This window comes from Euwallacea fornicatus, chromosome 8, assembly GCF_040115645.1.
Source record: "Euwallacea fornicatus isolate EFF26 chromosome 8, ASM4011564v1, whole genome shotgun sequence".
Lineage (NCBI taxonomy): Eukaryota > Metazoa > Arthropoda > Insecta > Coleoptera > Curculionidae > Euwallacea > Euwallacea fornicatus.
In genome coordinates this window covers 1,668,544-1,690,093 of record NC_089548.1, presented here as the reverse complement: position 1 = coordinate 1,690,093, position 21,550 = coordinate 1,668,544, and the positions used below count along the sequence as shown (strand labels likewise).

General features: G+C 35.7%; 3 protein-coding genes and 2 pseudogenes across 4 annotated transcripts in view; 3 read left to right on the top strand and 2 right to left on the bottom strand.

The window, feature by feature from the left end:
* Nucleotides 1–100: 100 nt before the first annotated feature.
* Nucleotides 101–2,452, bottom strand: LOC136340546 (carboxylic ester hydrolase-like; annotated as a pseudogene).
* A 1,533-nt stretch (nt 2,453–3,985) lies between these two features.
* Nucleotides 3,986–5,938, top strand: LOC136340545 (juvenile hormone epoxide hydrolase 1-like). Its single transcript, XM_066284715.1, has 8 exons — nt 3,986–4,252; nt 4,308–4,444; nt 4,495–4,697; nt 4,748–4,899; nt 4,954–5,080; nt 5,134–5,268; nt 5,325–5,559; nt 5,616–5,938. The coding sequence occupies exons 1-8, from the start codon at nt 4,073–4,075 to the stop codon at nt 5,815–5,817; spliced, it is 1,371 nt and encodes a 456-aa protein (XP_066140812.1). The 5' UTR covers nt 3,986–4,072; the 3' UTR covers nt 5,818–5,938.
* A 2,743-nt stretch (nt 5,939–8,681) lies between these two features.
* LOC136340773 (juvenile hormone epoxide hydrolase 1-like) lies at nt 8,682–10,054 on the top strand (annotated as a pseudogene).
* Nucleotides 10,055–12,851: 2,797 nt separating this feature from the next.
* Nucleotides 12,852–15,096, top strand: LOC136340587 (juvenile hormone epoxide hydrolase 1-like). The gene is given in 8 exon segments (XM_066284785.1): nt 12,852–13,222; nt 13,278–13,414; nt 13,468–13,715; nt 13,718–13,878; nt 14,188–14,314; nt 14,366–14,500; nt 14,550–14,784; nt 14,837–15,096. Coding segments are annotated over 8 exon segments (1,422 nt in total). The 5' UTR covers nt 12,852–13,045; the 3' UTR covers nt 15,039–15,096.
* A 5,622-nt stretch (nt 15,097–20,718) lies between these two features.
* LOC136340501 (lachesin-like) overlaps nt 20,719–21,550 on the bottom strand; it is a 60,050-nt gene continuing 59,218 nt past the window's right edge. Inside the window, exon 9 of one of the 2 annotated variants that reach the window (XM_066284650.1) lies at nt 20,719–21,296. In XM_066284650.1, the coding sequence (XP_066140747.1) occupies nt 21,133–21,296 (164 nt within the window). In that variant the 3' untranslated portion in view covers nt 20,719–21,132. The remainder of the gene's footprint in view (nt 21,297–21,550) is intronic. The other variant, XM_066284649.1, reaches the window with a different exon arrangement.

Sequence of the window (21,550 nt, the reverse complement as noted above, 5' to 3'; positions counted from 1 at the left end):
TGTTTGAAGGAGGTGGAAAATTCGCTGTACGTTAAAACCTTCCTAAAATAACAAAGAAAATTTCGAAAGAAAGTTTTGTAGAAATGGATATAATCCATTATAAATTCAATTGCTGCTGTGGTTGGTGTAAGTGGCAGTTTCGATTATATCGGGACGGCTTTAACATGAGGTTAATTTATTTTGGTTCACTACGGCCCAAAATTAAATAATACGTGAGTACATAATAAAGCTTATTGAAAGTTCATATGTGATTCTGTGAAACGTTAATAAGTAGCAAAAGGTCTTTTCCCATAGGTCTCGAAAATGTTTTCCCATTTCGAGAAGTCCTTCTTCGGGTCCACCACGATGCTCAATGAAACGTTGATGTTGAGGTATTTGTAGTCAGTAAGCTCTTCCATTGGCCATGTTAGGTTTTGGAGCAGTTCGTCAGCCTCAGGGGTGGGATTTCTTTAACAAAAATAAATACGGATAAATGCTGGATGTTATTGCTCCAAAGACTCACCCATATTTGACAAAATTGGACCACAACTGGATCAGTCTGTTGTGGGTAAGCGCATCAGGAGGACCGATTTCGTTCAGTTTTTTACTTAGGAACACGTAATAGAGCTCTTCTGAATGATCTATTTTTTCTGCATTTAAAAGTGTAGTAATGTTGTTTTAACATAAAAGAAAATTTAATAAAATACTATAAAAAAAATACAATACCTTCAACAACAACGTCCCATCCTCCCTCAGCGCCATCATAGGAAAACTGATAAAAGTAAACAGGAACGTATTGAGAAAGAAGTTTTCCCTGCTTGATAATTGCCCTGCTGAATTTTTGGTCACTAAAGTGCTGAACCAAAATATAAAATAACACTAAAAGACTAGAGGGTCTATACCCGTACAACTCTCCCTGAATGCTCCACCCAAACTTCACTATTATTTAGGTAAATCTCTTTAATCGCCTCTCCAATTTCATTCTTGTCGAACTCCTTATTATAGTGGAAAATGCCGGGTACCAGCAAGGAAGGATCAGCATCGTACGTACTTCCAAGTTCCTTCAGGTAACTTTCAGCTAAATAAAGCCCCCGTATAATTGAAAAATTATGACAGCTCCTTACAAGATGCTATGAATAAAGCTTCTTCTGAACAAATCCCCATGAGCACTGGAACTCGAGAAAAATCTCCAGAGTCAAACATTTCGTACATCTCCCTAGTGATCACGGCAGAAGGACTTTCTGGCTCGATTACCACTGCAGGTTGAACCTGGAACAAAGCTAAATTAGCCTACTGTTAATAAATGTGGAAATTCTAACAATCTTTGGAGCCTTGGAATAGCTGTCTATAGTTTTCCCGTCTAGGCTCAGCAAAAAGTCTCTGATTTCTTTACTCCAAGCATTTGAAGCTATATTGAAGTCAATGGCTTGGACCAGTTGCATTGTGTATTCTTTGGGATCCTCTATGAAGGAATACATGTTCATTGGAGTGCCGCTTTCAGCTATTACCGATCTGAATAAGCCTGAATTGCATATTAGAGTTACTGGAATAATTCTACAAAGCTCTTTTACCTGTTGACTGCTTCATCAAGAGATGGGAACTAGAAGACACAGCTCCAGCACTCTGACCATGCACTGTGATTTTTTATTTATCTCCTCCGAATAAATGTATATTCTCATATGTCTACTGAAGAGCCAAATTCTGGTCTTTCAATCCAGCATTTCCTGCAAGTTAAGATTTAGCATGTACAATGGTATTGAATCAAATAATCACCAGGAATAATTTCATCCCCAGTGGAGAGAAACCCAAAGATTCCTAATCTGTAATTGTGTGTGACCAGGATAACGTCCTCATCCATCCAGTACTCAGGTCTGTAATTTTGGAATCTGGCTGCTCCATTTTTCAGTTCTCCTCCATAGATCCAGAAAATTACTGGTAATTTAGAGTGATTTCCTTCCTTTGATTTCCAGTTTATACAAGATAATGAGTATTACAAACGCATGTATTTCTTACTCGATCGAGGACAGGGGTGAACACATTCACATAAAGACAATCTTCGCTTTCCTCTGGAGAATCAAGCTCGAGCTGGTAGCATATATGGCTGTCTTTAGTTGCATTTATAACCTCTGTCCAACTATTGGGAGCCACTGTAGCCTTAGAAATGAAGGTGATATAGTTGAGGAAGGTTTAAATGATATTTTCTTGTACCTGTAAACGTAGTTTTCCGGTTGGTGGTGCAGCAAAAGGTATGGCTTGGAAAGCTTGATAGGACTTGTTCGTGAAGGTATTCAATTGATGGCCTTGTATTGGTCCATTGGGTAGATTGACCAGTAATTGTGCTTGCTAGATATGGGAAAAATGGTTCTTGGTTAGGTGAACTTCCGAGAATGGCTCTAAATCTTCTAATGGTACTCACAGACAAAGAAATTAAAAAACTAAGAATCGGTACCACATCCATCTAGAGGTTCTTGTAAAATTCAATGGAAATAAACTGTGTGTTTTTTTTATCCTCCATATGAAGTAGGTGAAATTGTTGATAAGATTTGCTTAATGTTTTTAAATCTGATACTTCAAGTTGGTATTAATATTGATTTCCCAATGGAAAATGTATAATATATTCTTAAAGTACTTCTCGCTTCACAGAACCAAAATACTCAAGATGAACAGAAACTCAATATGAGGTATCCGAGGTGCTGTGAGTTTGACTAAAATGCAGGTTTGAAACTACACAATGTATGTTTAAACATGTATCTTCAAAACTGCTCATACAACGGCCATAAAATTCTTAGTTACTTGACCGCATTCGTAGCAGATTTTCCAGGAAGGTCTTTGGTTTTTCTTCAGGTTATTTAGTCAGAAAATTTGATATGGTCAACACGTCACTGTTGCAACTTCCCCTTCTATAACAAAGCGACGTCATATTTGAAATCGAATGGCATGATTTTCGGCAATCATCAGAAATTTTGTTTTTTCTTATGGGCACCATCTTGAATGTTCATATTATTATAGTCAGCCTATTTTTCTAATTACGAAAATTTTTACGTATTGAGGTTCAGTGCTGCACTTTGTTAAACATGTTACAAATCCTGGTTTTGCAACCAGTGGGTTCGAAGTTACCGTCCATCAAAATGTCCATACTCCATACACAACAGCTCATAATTGTTTTAAATTTTGTCATAAAAATTAGCCGAATTTGGCGCATTTTCTAAAGATTAAAGCCATTTGATACAATGAAGAAATATGAAGGCCGGCACGTTCGGTAGATTTGTCTCCGTTAGATTTTTATTTATGGCGACCTGTGGAAGAGCTCATTTATAAATCTGCATCCGCATAGAGCTGTTGTGGTAAGTGGATAGTGGAGCTTTCAAGCACCTCTTATAAATGTCTTTATTTAGTTGCTTCCTAGTTCGTTATTTCTACGGCACCGTTTGCAAAATCATGATATTTAATATTTTCTCCATAATACAAGACACATGAGTTGAAACACATGTTCGTAATCACAAAAAAGGTCAATTCAAAAATGCAAAAATTCGAAGTGACCCCCATAAGAAAAAGCAAAGTTGATGATGGTTGCTGAAAATCGAAACGTCGGATTTGAACTATGACATCGCTACGTCGGATTTGAACTATGACATCGCTACGTCTCAGAAACAGATACGTTCAAAAAAGGCAAACCTTTAAAAGAAACTCTCAGGCACTATTCGCAATTTAAAAACCATCCCAAAACTACTTATTTATATACATAACCATAATTAATGCCTACCGAATTTAGCCTATTCATTAAATATTCCTGCACCTCTCTATTATATACTATAATCTATATTTAGATCTAAAACATGCGTTCAAAACAGCTCAGCTATCTGTAGGTATGGTGAATAAAATAGCAATTCATCGATTCAGGGCCGTACTTAAAATATGCGTACACATGCACGTCAACTGCTTCGCAGTTCAAATTTCTGTATACAGCTCATATACCCATTAAAAAGTATCAGAGTTGTTAATTTGATGATAAATTGACCAGAGGCAATGTACATGCCTGCTGGTGTATGATATCGTAGTTTGCCGGTGATTGTGAACTTAGTAGAACCTAAAGATGGGATCATTTTTACAAGGATTGATAGGGCTTCTGGTTTTAACAATTGGATATGCGATTTACGATAAATTTAATAATATCCCGGAAGTTCCACGATTCCCAGACACTTGGTGGGGAAGAGGAGATCCTTTAAAGGAGGATACCGCGATTAAACCATTCAAAATCGATGTGTCCAAGGAGGTATCTGATAATATTAAGCATTCTCTCAGTTTACGTAATTTAAGATGCTTATTAGATTCTGGATGATTTGAAATATCGCTTAGACAATGCCATCCCCCTTCAACCATCTCTGGAGGGTGCTCACCAAAACTATGGAATTAACTCAAAGCTACTACAATCCGTTATTGACTACTGGAAAAAGGATTACAATTGGTAAGTTGGCATATGTACAACCTGTAAAACTTTTTAAGAGGAAATTCCAGGACTGAAAGGCAGAAATTCCTCAATAAGTTTCCTCAGTACACTGTAAGTGTCCAAGGCCTGAAAATCCACTACATCCACGTGAAGCCCAAATTAAGCCCGCAATCTAAAGTGAAGGTGCTGCCATTGCTGCTACTCCATGGGTGGCCTGGTTCTGTAAGGGAGTTCTACGACATAATTCCCTTATTAACAGAACCTCAAAAAGGTTTCATCATTTAACTCTTTCCACTCCCCCCGCAAATTATAGATTTTTAGGGAGAAATATCGTCTTCGAGGTTATAGTCCCACATCTGCCAGGCTACGGATTCTCTGAGGCTACAAGTAAGCCTGGATTATCTGTAATGCGTATTTCTCAAATCATGAAGAATTTGATGCTCAGAATTGGTTTTAAGAAGTTTTATACCCAAGTAAGATATGCAGATTTTGAAAGCTGATTCTTGGTAAAATTTTGATTTAATTAGGGAGGCGATTGGGGTTCTGTGGTTGTGTTGTATATGTCGATTTTGTATCCAGAAGTTCTACTGGGAGCGCACTCTAATAGCTGTTTTTGCGTGATGCAGTCATGTCACCTTAAATTATTATTATTAGGTATCAGATTCTAAACGTGCGCATTCAGATTTTTAACGCGTCCACCTATTCAGGATCGACGTTTCCCTCTTTGATAGCGAATAAAGAAGAACTATCTTTCTTCACTCCCGTTGTAGACAAAGTGGTATTTTCAACCTTGTTGGAAACAGGATATTTGCATATTCAAGCCACAAAACCAGACACAGTCGGTGAGACCTTCGTTTTTTTTAATTACAATCATAGGAACGTCACTGAATATCCTCAGGAGCGGCACTGCGAGATAGTCCTGTAGGCCTTGCAGCCTACATCTGTGAGAAATTTACTTCTTGGACTAACCCCGCGTGGAAGGACTTAGAGGATGGAGGCCTGACTAAGCGATTCACCTACGAAGCTATTCTGGACAATGTCATGATCTACTGGGTAACCAGGTCCATCACCACTTCCCAAAGACTTTATGCCGAGACATTTAACAAGGCTGTGATGGGATCTGGAATAACGGAGTCAGTATTGTTCGATATTTTATAGTGTTAAGTTACATACAGATGTTTTTGTATAGAATTCCGTCCACGGTCCCTACTGGTTGTGCAGTGTTCAAAAATGATCTGATGGCACAACCAAGCTCGCTTCTGAAGAAGCAGTTTCTGAACTTAGTGAAAGCGCGTTATTACACTGATGGGGGACACTTTGCAGCATTCGAAGTACCTGATGTGTTAGCTGAGGATGTGTATGACTTTGTAGAACAAGTTGATGTTTTGTAGAAACGGTTAAGATTGTAGTTAAAGTTTTTGTAATAAATTGTAAATTTTATTATATTTTGAAAATATTTTCTACACTATATATTTATAAATTATAATATAAATATATATTTTTATATTTATATATCATATATTTTTTTATTAGTAGCAGGATATCTGATCAGAACGTTGCAAAGATTTATTCCATGATGGAGGAAACTTAAAGTCTTTTTCCATTCCGGCATGCTGATGTCGCTATTCTCATATTGTTTCCCGTTCTTTTACTACTTGAGGGCCATTTTAGAATGAGGAACTCTGTCGCAACTAATGAAATTACGTTTGATATTGCGAAAGTTGCACTTCAAAAGTTTATTAACATTAGTTGAATTAATGTTCTCATTCAGCGATGTGAGTTAATTGAAGTTGGTTTTTCTCCTTAATTTTTCTATAAATTTAATTTAAATTGCGTCGTAATTTCGCTTGCAAACCCAGGGCGAAAGTTGATGTTAAAACTTTGGGAGAAATGTCGAATGCGTGGTTTTAGTGTTTTTTCACCGCTTTCTATAGAAATGTGAATAATTTTTTAATTAAATATGCCACGAAATATTGCTCTTTTGTTAAGTAAGACGAAGCCTGTTCCCCCCTCAGCTTCTCTAGGAAACAGTTGAAAAGTTTGATGTTGAAATAATGAAACGTTTATGCAAAAAATTATGAATCGGTCCCTGGTTTACGTCAGTTCAGCCTCGTTTCTCTCGTTAATTTCTCTGTAAAGTAAATCGAAATCACGTTGAAATCTCCCCTTGGCCGCGCAGGCCCAAATATCGCCAGGACCAACGTTTATGTTAAAACTTTGGGGGAAACATAAAGAGCGCATGCGTTTGTTTGTACTAATCCCCCTTCTCACTTTCTCCGCAAATGTGATTAAATTTTTAAATGGCAAAATGCGCAAAAAAAACTGCTATTTTACTACATTAGTTCCAGCAGCTATTTTAGAAATCGAGTTGAAAAAATTCATCTAGAAATAAAAACAAAGTTTATGAAAAAGCAATAAAGAAAGCAACGTCTCTGGTTTAGCTGCTTAATTACGCTTCATATTTTGTTGTATTCTTCGAATAAAAATGTGGCAAGACAGCACGTCAGTTCTGTTTCTTTCCATAACTTTTTTCATCTCCGGTTGAAATTCTATCTACAAATCAACATCAAATTTTACGCCTGACGCATGATTTAACGACAGTTTAAGGTGTTTTTCCTCGTTAATTCCCCCACCCCCCCACCCCCATCCCCAACCCCAAAAAAATTAATTTTTAAATGAGAAGGGTAACAAAATAGCCCTTTTCTCTTGAATTGTTTCAGGTTGGTTGACGCTACATTTTTGCATTTCGCGTGTTTTCCTGTATTAATGATTTTGTTCGGTACGTGACATGAAGACTGAAATGTGTAATAAATGTTATCAGACTAACAGACATATTCTGAACGATGCTTGTAAATAGGGGCTTCTAATCAGATACAGCCTGAAGGCATTTTAAGCATGCAGTTTGCTTCTAATGTTTACGAAGCTGTTTATCTCTATTCAATTACATGTTTTCTAACTCGGACATTTCAAGCTAACAATCACATATTCCCATGTTTATTCGTATGATATAAATGCGCGCTATAGTGGAATCAACGATGGAAACGCTATCATGCATTTCAGATAAAACTCAGTAGTAGCAACCTTCGGCAGGAGGCCGGTTTATTTCTATACTTTGCTTAACATTGACTAATACGTGCTAACAGGGACGTACTTAGTAAATAATTCAGGATCATTTAGGACGTTCTTGGTAGTATCAATAATGTTTCTGGCAAAAAAAAACATTGAGTGAAAGCTACCCGAAGGGCCATTTTTTTTTGTTCTTTGAGCCGATTTTGAGGTTTTAATTCAATTCGAAATGCCATTAAAAAAGTTTAGGACTAAGCTTTATACTCGAAACCAAATTTTCTTTAAAATAATATAAGATAAATAATAAAAAATGAAGAGAAAAATAACGAAAAAAAGCAAATCAAATGACTTCCAATATTATCAGCCAACAAAAAACGAGATCTTCTCTAGTGGTGCGGTGACTGAATTACTAAGTACGGTCTTTACCTTCCATGAGGAATTCCATGTAATAGATAAGTAATTTGTAATGTTACATAATTAAGGTTGATATGTTTTGCCGGTAGTTTGACCCTCAACTTTATACCATGGGTCTCCGACAAGGACTATTTAGCTTTTTTCTCTTAGCAACATCTTATCTGATTTACATTAGGTTGACTCAAATTCCCACATTCCCTAAAACATGGTGGGGCCAAGTGGATAGTTTATTTCCGAGGGTATATTTCTTCTAATCATCGCGTAGTAAAGTATCCATTAGTGGTGTTTCAAGAATTAAAATATTACTTGGACAATCCTGCACCCCTGTTGCCGTCTTGAGAAGGGGTGCAACAAAATTATGACATAAATTTGAGAGTTCTCTAAAGAGTCATTGTCTGTTGCAAGAGAGATTATAACCGGTCGGTAAACCTTGATACAATTTTCCATTAAGCTTTAGCTGTGAAGTTTCACTGTAAAATTTCGGGACTGAAGGTAGCAATTCCTGCACAAATTCCCTTAATACACTGTCAGTGCACAGGACTTGAAAATCCACTACATACATGTCAAACCCAAATTAAACTCTCCATTTACGCTCAAAGTACTGCCCTTGCTGCTACTTCATGGGTGGCTTGGATCGATTTGAGAGTACTACGGGATAATACTCCTTTTAACTCAACCTCAGAAAGGTTTTTACTTCAAAACAATCCAGGAGAAATACCGTTTTCATTTTCTTAAAGCAGAAATTTTCTTTTCGAAACCATAGCAGCTAGCTTGCCAACTTATAGACTCTGAAGCAACCAATAAGCCTGGAATGTTTGTTGCTCGTCAAGTACATATAATGAAGAACTTGATGATCAGATTAGTGTATAAGAAGTGTTACATACAGGGAGGGGGCTGTGGGTCTACAATCGGAACTCAAATGTCAGTTTTGTATCCAGAAGTCCTATTAGGAGTCCATGCAAATATATGCTTGTGTTTCATGTTATCCTGCCAACTAAAATTGACGTTGTTAGACAGAAACGTGCCATAATTTGGTTTGGGATAATATTTGTCTTTAATTGTAGGAGCTACTTTTCCCTTCTTATTGGGAGCTAAAGGGAAACTTCCCTTATTTATACCTGCAAAAGAAAGGGTCGTTTATAAGTTTCTATTGGAAACTGGATATATGCATATCTAAGTTATAAAGCCTGGCACAATCTCTGAGACCTCACTTCATTTCTCATAACTTTGCATTTCAATTGACCGATTTAGGCACTGACCCACGTCCCAGTCTAGTGTGACTTGCCTACATTCTAGAAAAACTCACCACCTGGACAAATCCTGATTGGAAAGCTTTGGACGATAAAGGCTTGACTAAGCACTATACCGTCGATGGTCTTCTGGATAATGTGATGATCTACTGGATCACTAGATTTATCACAACGTGCAAAGGATATATTCTAAAACTATAAACAAAGCTACCTTGGGATTGGGAATCGATCAGTGACTGGCGTTAGAAAAACTGATTGTTGAGAATAAAATATATTTTCCATCAGAATTCCATACTCACTTACTACAGCTTGTGCAGTGTTAAAAAATGATATGTGGGCTTATTCAAAATCGCTTCTGCAGACGTAGCACAAAAATTTACTTCAGGCAAATTATTATGGAGACGTTAGATATTTTCCTGCGTTCGAGCTGCCTGAGTTTCTCGCTAAGGGTGTTTATGATTTTATAGAAAAAATAATTGATTAATAAATTTTAGTATTGATTTCTATTAAATTTCTTTTTCTTATACATGGCAAATCATTTACTCATGGTAGAATGCATTATGTACCGTAAAGTGTTTTATCTTCTTGGAAAGCACTGCGGACCAGTCAAATGGAATTTATTTAGGATAATTTATGCTTTGACCCCATGAATTAATTATGAGCTTCAATTATTTACAACTGAAGAAACCTGGAGTATCCAAAGGAAATCACAGTTAATTTGGATCTAGCATGTGGGCTCTACTTTTTTCTTTTAGGTAATTTTCGGGTCAATAACTTTCCTTAACATTATTTTTCCTTAACTTTCCTGAACTTCCTCTCTTCTTGGCTCTATTCTTTTCCGAATGTTTCATTTATTTTACTTATTTTACCACTGCTATCAGTATTCATTCGCAAAGGACAGGATTAGCATCAAAGTACATTTTACGTTTAGATCTTCAATTGACTTCGACATCTGGGAAAGTCTGATGATTCTCCCATTTTCTACCTCCCACTTGGTTTCTCGCTTTCTTTGATCCAAAACTGTTGTTAAAAGTTGGTGGTAGTAGTGAATGATTTTTTAATTCACGTAGGAGGGTGTGAAATAGAAATATTCCAAATAGTTTTCAATCACTGTTTAGTTTTTCAAGATTTTTGGTACTTTTTTCTATTAAACCTATTTACAAAAGGTTAAATTTTTCTATTGACTTTTTATTTTTTTATTATAATATTTAAATTTTTTAAATTTATTTCTATTATTATTTATGAGTTCTTGTTTTACCCTTCTTTAAGAATTTGGTTTATCTTGACATCCCCAAGAGGTCAACGATATTCATTGGATATTTTTAACGCTTTTTTCCAAACTTCGGAGATTCGAAAAAACCTTTTTGAAATTTCTTTTCTAACCAAATAGAATCATATCTATTAAAGTAAAAATAAAAATTAGAATCATCTCTGCATTGAGTAAAAAAATCGTAAAATCCATTTATATCTCTATACAGGGTGTTTCTAAATTCTGGTGCCAAATTGATATGGAAGGTAGATTATATCATTTTATGCCAGAAATTCTATATAAATGCACAAAAATGCTTAATAAAAAAGATACAGGACGTTTTATGATAGTGTGGAAAAAACATATTTCTATTATTTTCTTCCAAAAAGCTTTTGTGATTTTATTGAAAGTTGCTACACAAGATGTGGCCGACGGGTGCAACAACTATTGATGAGTACATTATTTTTAGTTGCTATGGTAACCAAATAACAGGAGTGGCCTAGAAATTTTTTCGATAAATTTTTTTTGTGCGTGGACAAAATGCATATTTGGTCAGTTTTTCTTAGAGTTTGTTTAAAAATACATAAAAAAAGGTACTCTGGTTTAAAACCGATAACGTACTCTGTTTTCGAGAAAAATGATTAAGTATGAGACACTGCAAACTGCTCATTTTATTTATTCTTTTCTGTTGGCAAAGTCAGTGGTTTAGATTTAGATAATTATAAATAAAGAAACTAATAACAACAAAACATACTTAACAAGTATAAATTTACAAATTGTTCGAAATGTCTTCCACCACTACGAATACAAGCTCTGACTCTTTTGAGGAAGTTAAATTGTACTTTCTCTATATTTCTCTCGTTTTGTTTTATATCCGCAAATACATCCTCAATTCTTTGCCTTAAAAAGTTTTCATTCGGGATTGGCCCACTAGACACCTTTTCCTTTATATTACCCCATAGAAAAAAATCTAAAGGATTTAGATAGGGACTTCTTGGTGGCCATTTTTGAAGATCATCATGTCCACGACCAATCCACTTAGTAGGAAAAGTATTATTTCAATGTCTCCTGACATTTCTGGAGTAGTGGGCAGGAGTACCATCATGCATAAGCCACATTTTTCGTCGTGTTTGCAAATCGTTATGTTCCAATACTTCTGGAAGTTGGTGCGTCAAGAAGTTTAAATAATGACCACCATTTAAATTTTGAGGTAATTCAACAGGGCCCAAAATTTTAGTACCCAAAATGCCCACCCAGAAATTTATTTTTAATTTATTTTGAGATTGAGGAACTACGGTTTCTCTGGGATTTCTTCACTCCACTTATGATTATTTCTTGAGTTGAAAACTCCATCCTTTGTTAATGAAGCCTCATCTGTAAATAGTATATTTTTCGCAAAATCTGATTCAGGTTCTATTTTATGGAGAACCCAATTGCAGAACGTTGTACTTTTTTCAAAATCCGTTGACAGCAGTTCTTGTACTACTAATACGTGGCACGGATATAAGGCTTGCTCTTTAGCTACTCTCCACACTATGAAATGCGGTATATTTTGCATAGCACCTATTCTTCTAGTACTTAACGTATTATCTTGTTCAAAATGCCTTAATATCTGCTCTTCACTTTCAACAGTTTTTGTACGCGGTCTGCCAGCATTTTCATTAATGTTTCTCAAACTCCCTATCTCTCTAAGGCGATGGTCAATTGAAACAAACAGTTTTCTTGAAGGAATTCTCCTATTAGGATACATCTCTTGATAACATCTTCTTGATGCCATTGAATTACTATCACATTTACCAAAAATTAAACGCATGTCGGTAAGTTCTTGGAAAGTGTATCTTTCAGCCATTGCTATTAAAAAAAAATACAACATTTTTAGAAACGAGCAACATGACATGGATCTAAAAGACTGACTTTGCCAATAGAAAATAATAAATAAAATGAGCAATTTGCAGTGTCTCATACTTAATCATTTTTCTCGAAAACAGAGTATGTTATCAGTTTTAAACCAGAGTACCTTTTTTTTTGTGTATTTTTAACCAAACTCTAAGAAAAACTGACCAAATATGCATTTTGTCCACGCACAAAAAAAATTTATCGAAAAAATTTTTAGGCCACTCCTGTTATTTGGTTACCATAGCAACTAAAAATAATGTACTCATCAATAGTTGTTGCACCCGTCGGCCACATCTTGTGTAGCAACTTTCAATAAAATCACAAAAGCCTTATGGAAGAAAATAATAGAAATATGTTTTTTCCACACTATCATAAAACGTCCTGTATCTTTTTTATTAAGCATTTTTGGACACACATTTATATAGAATTTCTGGCATAAAATGATATAATCTACCTTCCATATCAATTTGGCACCAGAAATTAGAAACACCCTGTATAGAGATATAAATGTTTTCCTTGAAGCTTTATCAATATTAATAACTGGCAAGTTATTTTTCACTTGAGTATCTCGAATATACAGTTGAAGTCATGACACGATCGTAATTATTTAGTACTGTAAACAACTTTTAATTGAATACTGTTCACGCAGATTCTCGAACTGAGTATCACATATTCCTTAGAAGCTTAGTAGAAGCAATATTTCGCCGGTAAAATTGTTGTGTAGGGACATTTTAGTGTAAAAATATGGGCTTAATCTTGCAAGGCCTTGTCGGACTATTATTCCTAGCTGCAGGATATGTGTTATTCAATAAATTCACGGTTCAAGAGGTGCCGGTATATCCAGATACCTGGTGGGGCAAAGGAGATCCATCAAAGGAGGATACTACAATTAGACCCTTCAAAATCGACATCCCCGATAAGGTTTGTGTCGCTGAATTTTATCTAGCTCGTGAGTGATTTAAATGATAATTTTTAGGTTATTGACGATTTGAACCTCCGGCTTGCCAGAACATTACCTTTGCAGCCCGCATTGGAAGGTGTGCAGCAAAATTATGGAATGAACTCGCAACTTCTGGGATCCATCATTAATTATTGGAAGACCAGCTACAACTGGTAGTTTTTTTTTACTTTGGCCTCACTTTTCGAAATTAATTGTACCGTTTCAGGACAGACAGGCAGCAGTTCCTGAACAAATATCCCCAATACACCGTAAGCGTCCAAGGCTTAAAAATCCATTACATCCACGTAAAGCCTACAGTTAACAAACAAGCAAAGTTGAAGGTTGTTCCCTTGCTTTTGCTCCATGGCTGGCCCGGTTCTGTAAGAGAATTTTACGAGATAATTCCGCTGCTTACTGAGCCTCAAAAAGGTGTATTTCCTGTAAAAAGAATTCACAAAACTCATTCCTTCTTTTTGTTTATCCAGATAGGAGTGTAGTTTTCGAAGTTATAGCACCAAGCTTGCCTGGATATGGTTTTTCTGAAGCTACCACGAAACCGGGATTATCCCCATCACGCGTGGCGCAAATCATGAAGAACTTGATGCATAGGATTGGGTTCAAAAAGTTCTATGTGCAGGTACGATAAGGTTCTTTATTAAACCAAATAATTACGAAATTACTCATTCATTTTTTATTTATAGACGATTTAGGTAGGGTTAGTTGAGGTTAGTTTAATTTTAGTTCAGATTAATTCAGTAACTTGAGTGAACGGCATGGTGATAATTTCTGGTTTCTCAAATATGGAAAATATTTTTTTCTAGGGACAAGAACCCGCAATTTCCAAAATTTCCTCTGATTCCTCCTCACACACTAATTTCATTAAAAGCAACGCTATAAAGTTTTGTATTATGATCTTACACTAAATCTTACAAACCTCATTTGATAGGGAGGAGACTGGGGGGCTGTCATTCTCTCGTACATGTCAGTACTCTATCCAGAAAGTCTCCTGGGAGCCCACTCCAACATGTGCATATGTGAGATGACTTCATGTCACCTTAAATTATGGCTTTTGGGTATGATGACGACACGTAATGGGAATTAAAGTAAATTTCAATTAATTTCAGGTACAACATTTCCATCTTTAATCGCGGAGAAAGCGGAAATCCCCTACTTTACTCCCTTAGGGGAGAAAATTGGACAATTTTTGTTATTGGAAAGTGGATATATGCACATTCAAGCCACCAAGCCAGACACCATTGGTAAACTTATTCACCTTTAGGTAATACTGACTGGAATTTTGAAAATTAGGGGCCGGTTTACGTGATAGTCCTGCAGGACTCGCGGCCTATATCTTGGAGAAATTTACCACTTGGACTAATCCTGAATGGAGAAACCTGGAAGACGGTGGCTTAACCAGACGTTTCACCTTGGACCAGCTATTGGACAACGTGATGATATATTGGGTTTCAAGGTCTATTACAACTTCTCAAAGGATTTATGCGGAACACTTCAATAAAGAGGGTTTTACGTCAGAATTAAACAAGTATGAGTTATGTTGTTTCAAGGACGTGTGCAATAAGCAAGTTATGTTACAGCCTTCCTTCCAAGGTCCCAACTGCATGCGCTTTATTCAAGAATGAGCTGGCAGTTCAACCAAAATCTCTTCTTCAAATGAAGTTTCCAAAATTAATTCAAGCGAACTATTATTCTGATGGAGGACATTTCGCGGCATTCGAGCTACCCGATGTTTTAGCTGAGGATGTTTATAATTTTGTTGAAAAAATTGAGAAAAATTAAAGAAAAAGCGGAAAAGAAAGCTGTTTTTGAAAAATAAAATCTGATAATATCACCTATACTCCTGAGCTTTTAAATTTCTTCCACTGACAAAAAGCTCCAAATCAACTCTCTAAATCTAACCAGGATTTATTTCACTTTGGAAAACAATTCGAACATGAAACTACTGCTTTAAGCAATACATTTAACTGGCAATTTTCACGGGGTGCATCTGGAAAAATGTTCCCATCACAGTCGGATAAAATCGTTTCGGAATTTATAGCACCGGGAATTTTGCACGTACCAGCTGATACAAAGCGATAAGATTCATAATTTAGAAAAAAATCTATTTGCCTGGATCGCTCCATAGGGAAATTTCACCTATGAACTCGGAGTTGGAATTCACAGTCAGGAGACATTTTGAATGCTACTTAAATTTATTATTAAAATGCGTAAAACTATCGGAGTTTAAGAGTGACAGTTCCTGAGGCGGGTAAGATCTTTTAAGTGAAATGAAAAAAATCGTGAAGAGAACAAAATTCTACACATCCTGGAAATGGAGCGTGATTTGAGCTTCAAGTGTCTGGCAAACTTGATAAAATATCTTCAAGGAACATAGAGATTCTTGTATATTATCCTGCTCACTAAATCTAACAGAAAATCGCTAGCTTGGTGTCATGCACATCATCAATGTTGGGCAATTCGAATAACAAATATAGAGACTATTCTCCCTTTTCCATTTGAGATCATCAGTTTTCAATAAATCTTGTTCAGCAGTACTCTTCAAAAAATGTTTTTGAGATATCATGTAAAAGGTTGTGAATCTAACTCAAGCTAGAGTTAATGCTCGAAAGATTGTTCAATAAAATAATAATATTTTTACAAGACAAATCACCTGTAGATGGAGAGTCATTCATATATCCAGAGCGTTTCATTAATCGATAGTACTCCTATTGCCTTGATTCAGGGTTTGTGTAAGGTCATCATAAACACTCGGGCTATGCATGTTTGGCTCGTTTTGATTGATTAACGGATGACCGAGGGAAAGCATATCAGAACAGAATTTGTAATATTAACGTTAAAGAATTAAATTCTTCAGTAATCAGTCTGAGCTTTGAGGAAATTAAAATTTTTTAGAGCCAACCAAGCTAACTAAGCAAAAGAAATGCATTATGTTATTTAATTTTTTTTGTACTACCTTTTTTTTATTTATTCTTTAATTTTTAGTTGAATTTCATATTTATTGGAACACAAAAAGTATTTGTAGCATCGTAAAACTTTATTTCAAATTATTTTTAAAATCTCAGAAAACTCTGAACGTGCATAGATCTGTAGCACAAAGTCTTCAGAACCGGTTAGTTTTAATTTTATCTGGTTAAAGTTGATAATATGCAGGAATTTGTATACAAAATCGTAACATTCAAGAGGCTATAGGTCAATTTAATGCTAATTTAAAAAGACTGAGGATAATCTGAGAAAACTCAAGAAGTACTTAGAGAAAAGAGCCGTCAATCCAAAAACCCGAATCAGTGTGATTTAAATTGAAAAAACTTCAAACACACGATCAAAGGTATTTCATAACAATTTTGAAAAAAGTTCTTAAAATTATTGAGCTGGTTGAACAATTTCAGGTAACTTCAGGCTAATTTAGACGCTTTTCGGCTTCAGAATTTGTAAAAACTCATCTACAGTGACTCGCAAAAATATTCGGACACATACCAGGAACATAATATTTGTAAACAAAATTTATATAAACAAAAAAACATAAAAACAAATTAATACTTCGTAGGATTGCCTTTATGTTGTATAACTTGTAGCCGTTTCGGCATGTTTTCAATTATTTTTTTAATGTAATCTTCAGGTATGCGTTGCCCTCCTTCAACTAATCGTTGTTTTAACTCGTTTTTGGAGTTGACTGGCTTATTATGGACTCTACGGTCTAAAAACTTCCATAGATTTTCTATGGGATTAAGATCAGGTGATTGTGCAGGAGAATTTATATACTTTAGGGCAATTATATAATAAATACTCTTGGACTAAACGCGACTTATGTTTTGGATCATTATCCTGATAAAATTTAAAATAGTCGCATATACCTAATTTTTCAGCAGTTTTTAGTAAATTTCGTTTTAAAAGATCCAAGTACATAGCTTTATTTAAATTTCCTTCAATAAACATTAATTCGCCTACTCCTGCAGCTGAGATGCAGCCCCAAACCATTATGCTCCCTCCGCTATATTTCACAGTAGGCCGGAGATTATTCATTTTTAGCTCTTCATTCGTTTTGCGCCATACCATTTTACGACCATGAGATCCAAAAATGTTGAATTTTTTTGATCAGCAAATATAATGCTTTCTTGGTATGTTTTCTCTTTCACAACGAATTCATGAGCAAAGGCGAAACGTCTCTTGTGATTGACTTCCGATAAGTATGGGGCTTTTTTCGGGCTACTCTTCCGTTGTACCCGTCTTCTTTTAATAATCGCCGAACTGTGTCAGGATCTACTATTTGCCGCTGTAGTCTAGTAAATCAGCTGTTAATTTAGGAGCACTCAGTCCAGGGATTATTTTAATTTGTTTAATAATTTTGCGCTTCTCACGCTCATCAATAAGTTTCGGGCGTCCTTTTTGCGGAATCGATTCAATCCAATCTTCATGAACAAATCTTCTACTTATATCACCAACTGTACTTTTACTTATACTTAACAAATTACCGATTTCTCGATACGATTTGCCTTTAGCGTGATGAAAAATAATCAATTGTCGTATGTCGAAAGAAATATTTTTGCCTTTTTGCTTCATAATGTGAATTTTAGTAAGTAATAAGTTCGCCTTCAAACCCCCTTGCACACAACTAACAAGAAAATTGAGTCTGACGCATCTTTAATCTTTTACGATCATAAAAAACCCTGTATGCAATGTTTTTCTATTATTTTTTACCTGCACTGCATCACATGGCATTCCATGTCCGAATATTTTTGCGATAGTAAAATTATGCCTTATTTTCTTTGTTCGACAGTATCTTTGGATATAATTAAATTTAAAAGATCAAAAATGTATTTATATATACTAGAAACATTATTGTAACCAAAGATTACGCAATAAATAATGTTAGTTAAGAATAAGTTGACAAAAAACCTAATACTTCCAAAAATACCGTAGTGTCCGAATATTAATGCGAGTCGCTGTACACATATTTGTACTCCTTCAAATACATGTACAAATAGCGGTTAAAAGACAATCAAGAGTTTTCCTTACCACACGAATCCACTCTAGAGTCTTGGAACTAACTTTTTGCGCCTATACAGGCTGTTGGGGAAATAGCTTTTGCAAATTTAACCGTTGATTAAGAACATCATATTGATCAAAAAAGTTTCTTACAACGGGGGCCGAAAACCTAATAGGTAAAAAGCAAATGTTAAAATTGGCGACCCAACAGTTATGATAAGCTTAAAATTTTAATAAAATCTGGAAAATGTACTTAATCGATGTTGATTGTTTGACGGGTAACAAACAAGTTAAAATTATTCCGCAATGACATTACAAAAACGATTTAAAACTTAATAATAAATGTAGCATCGGGTGTTTTTAATGCTACTTAAGATATAGGATGTTGGTTATATCTTTGTAATAAAATCACAGGTCAGAGAGAAGGTATACAAGTTTACGTTTATTAACAAGGAATATACAGACTAATGAATGTAATGAGCGCGGACACGACGACTGCGTTACAATGACCGACCGTATCCCAAAAACAAGGGCAAGAAGAAGAGGGCCCTCCATGCCTTGTCCAATCTTAAGTACCAACGCCCATGGTGATAAACCATGGGCGTACCTTCGCTAGGGTGCCATCTGCACCATTTGCCGCATCAAACCGTGGCATCTTAGCCGGGAATTGGAACTGCAGCTGTGGGACCGACAAGGTCTATTGCGGGCAATCCCAGCACCGACAAAGTCCACTATATGCAGCTCCAATGCCGACCCGGTTTTATTGCGGGGATTTCCAACATCGACAAAGCATGGCATAGGAAATTCTCATGCTCTGGCCAATGCCTACCAGTGCCGTGTCTCAAAGGGTATTGCTATCTTAAAATTAATGAATATTTACAAAATAGGTACTAACTAAAACATAGGGTTAGTTGCGTAACCCTACATAAATAATATAACTTAAACGGTAAAAGTAAGCTTAAGCGGCAACGCCGCACTCGACGCGGCCCGGAAAACAGGGTTTGTTTTTGTTATGATTATTTTTTGTAATTCCTTAATACCCAACAGCTAATAAAACCTGACCTTTTATTAGTACGCGATTTTATTCGGGCTTATTAACAGTACCTACACGAAAATGTATTTTTTGCATGGCTACCACGAGATGGTTCGTTTCCTCATCGTGTACGAGAAAATTGGTTAAAACACTATCATGCATGGGACTCAAATGGTGGACATTTCGAACATTTAACGCAATAAAAACAATAACAAATTTGTGTTTTCGATTGCGACATGTGTAGCGTCAAATGTGCAACGTAACATGCTCTGTTAATTATAGATGACAACAATTATCTAAACATAAGTGTCTTTTCAAAATGATAAAATAAAAATCATACAATGTTTAAATTTTAACTGTAAAAACTATCGGGCCCAAAAAAACCCGTGTAAAAATCCATACCTCGTTGATGCGGGTATTTAGGGAGATATTGAAAGGAAATAAACACGACGCGACGTTGCCAATTCTCGAAGATTTTTTTTGCCTCCGGGGAAATGACGGTATTTACGACCCCTCTTGTACGGAACTTGTTTCTTCAAATTGATGTTCTTAATCATTGGTTAAATTTACTAAAGTCGTTTCCCTAACGCCATGTATGCGTGGCATTGGCACACCACTAAAACAAATTTATAAAATGGGTCGCTAATGCTGAGCATTTGCACGTATGTTAGGCGCCACATGCTGAATACTAGAGTCCATCGATACTAGAACGTCTGTGGAAGGGAGGTACATTTATAGCATACATGTAAATAAAATCATTACGATTAATCTAAACGAACCCAAAAAAGGTTTTAAATTAGTAAAATTGTTTGTGCAGTAACAACATAATAAAACTAAATCCCATAATATTTTCCAATACTGCAAATTGTTGTTCATGCCTCCATTAGCCAATTTAAGCCGACACTCTGTTTTGGTTTAAATTTTTGGGGCAGTAGATAAAAAACCGTGAAGCATTAAAATGCGAGAAATGCTCGGTGCAAATTAGGTGCAACATATGCACAATTTAGAAAAGCTGCACCAAATATGTATCTTGACGTTTAATTAAATGCTTCCCACCACGTATGGCAAATATCCCGGACTCATAACGGTCTAATTAAAATGGGCCGGCTCAGTTATCCATAAGGTTTTGCGGTTGGGATATCAGAGTGGAACGATTTCGGCCAATATGTTGCTGTGGGGACAGTGTGATGAATTTGCAGTATTTGCATTGAAAAATAATTCATAAATAAGCAAATGAAATTATGGAAACGCGGCAAGAGAACGGTCGACTATGGAGAAAGTTGGGTAGATAAGAACAAACGAACGAGGAGAATATGGCGGAAACGGTAGAAGAAAATAAGAAAAGAAATGGATGACCAAATTTAGAGTCAATTTTGGTCACATCTTTAAGTACTCGTACAGATATCTATTGAGGGGAAGGTCGTGATGGAAATTGTCTTTCTACAAATAAATATTTATTTCTATTTCAGTGGGAAATTCAAATGTACATTAGATATTTTACATTCAGAAAGCTTTCTCTTACATTAATCTTTACACTATCAAACAATGTCAGTACCATCAATATTGTTTTGAAGGTACTACTTAGTATATTCAGTTCTATTTACATCTTAAGTGCTAACTCTGAAATATACTCTTCCTTGCGAGATATATACATGGCCTTAGAAAATACATTAGTTATAGTGGAATTTTACCGTTCTAATTATATTGCCTTAATCATCCGTCACTTTCTTCATCGCTCTCTGTATAGACTTCAAAATACACATTTTTTTTACACTTATCTTAAACTAAGGAGGTATTGCCGCATTTCGCGTGAAAAAATTTTTTACAACCCCCAAATTAGTGCTAAGGCCTCATTAACTAAGTGTTAGTTATTGTTACGATAAATATTGCTAACGTGATGTGGAAGCTTAAATTTCGTCGTGTACATGTGGCTTCAGATGAGGAGAATGTTAGACCCCCTTCAGAGTCACTCAATTTTCCCATTTGCCGCCCATCAGATCTATCACTTGCGAAAATATTATCTGGAAAAAAACAAATTTATTACGTAATTGTTGAATTGAGGGCGATATTGTTTGTTTTTATTTATCTGTAGGCACGCAATCGTTCTGAATTATACAACGAAATGCCAGAATTCAGGTTAAAAATTAGCGCATTTTGATTTATCCGCAGTGTGGCCCAAACTACGTCGATGGGTATGTCGAAAATTATACGAAATAAAAAAACGGCTCAATAACAAAAGTTTAAGGGAATTCAATAGTTAGTTTTTTGTTTTTTC

Coding starts and splice junctions, on each gene's coding strand:
- LOC136340545 (XM_066284715.1), top strand. CDS start 4,073: ATGGGATCATTTTTACAAGGATTGATAGGGCTTCTGGTTTTAACAATT. Junction 4,445..4,494: donor TGGAAAAAGGATTACAATTG/GTAAGTTGGCAT, acceptor AGGAAATTCCAG/GACTGAAAGGCAGAAATTCC. Junction 5,560..5,615: donor ATGGGATCTGGAATAACGGA/GTCAGTATTGTT, acceptor GTTTTTGTATAG/AATTCCGTCCACGGTCCCTA.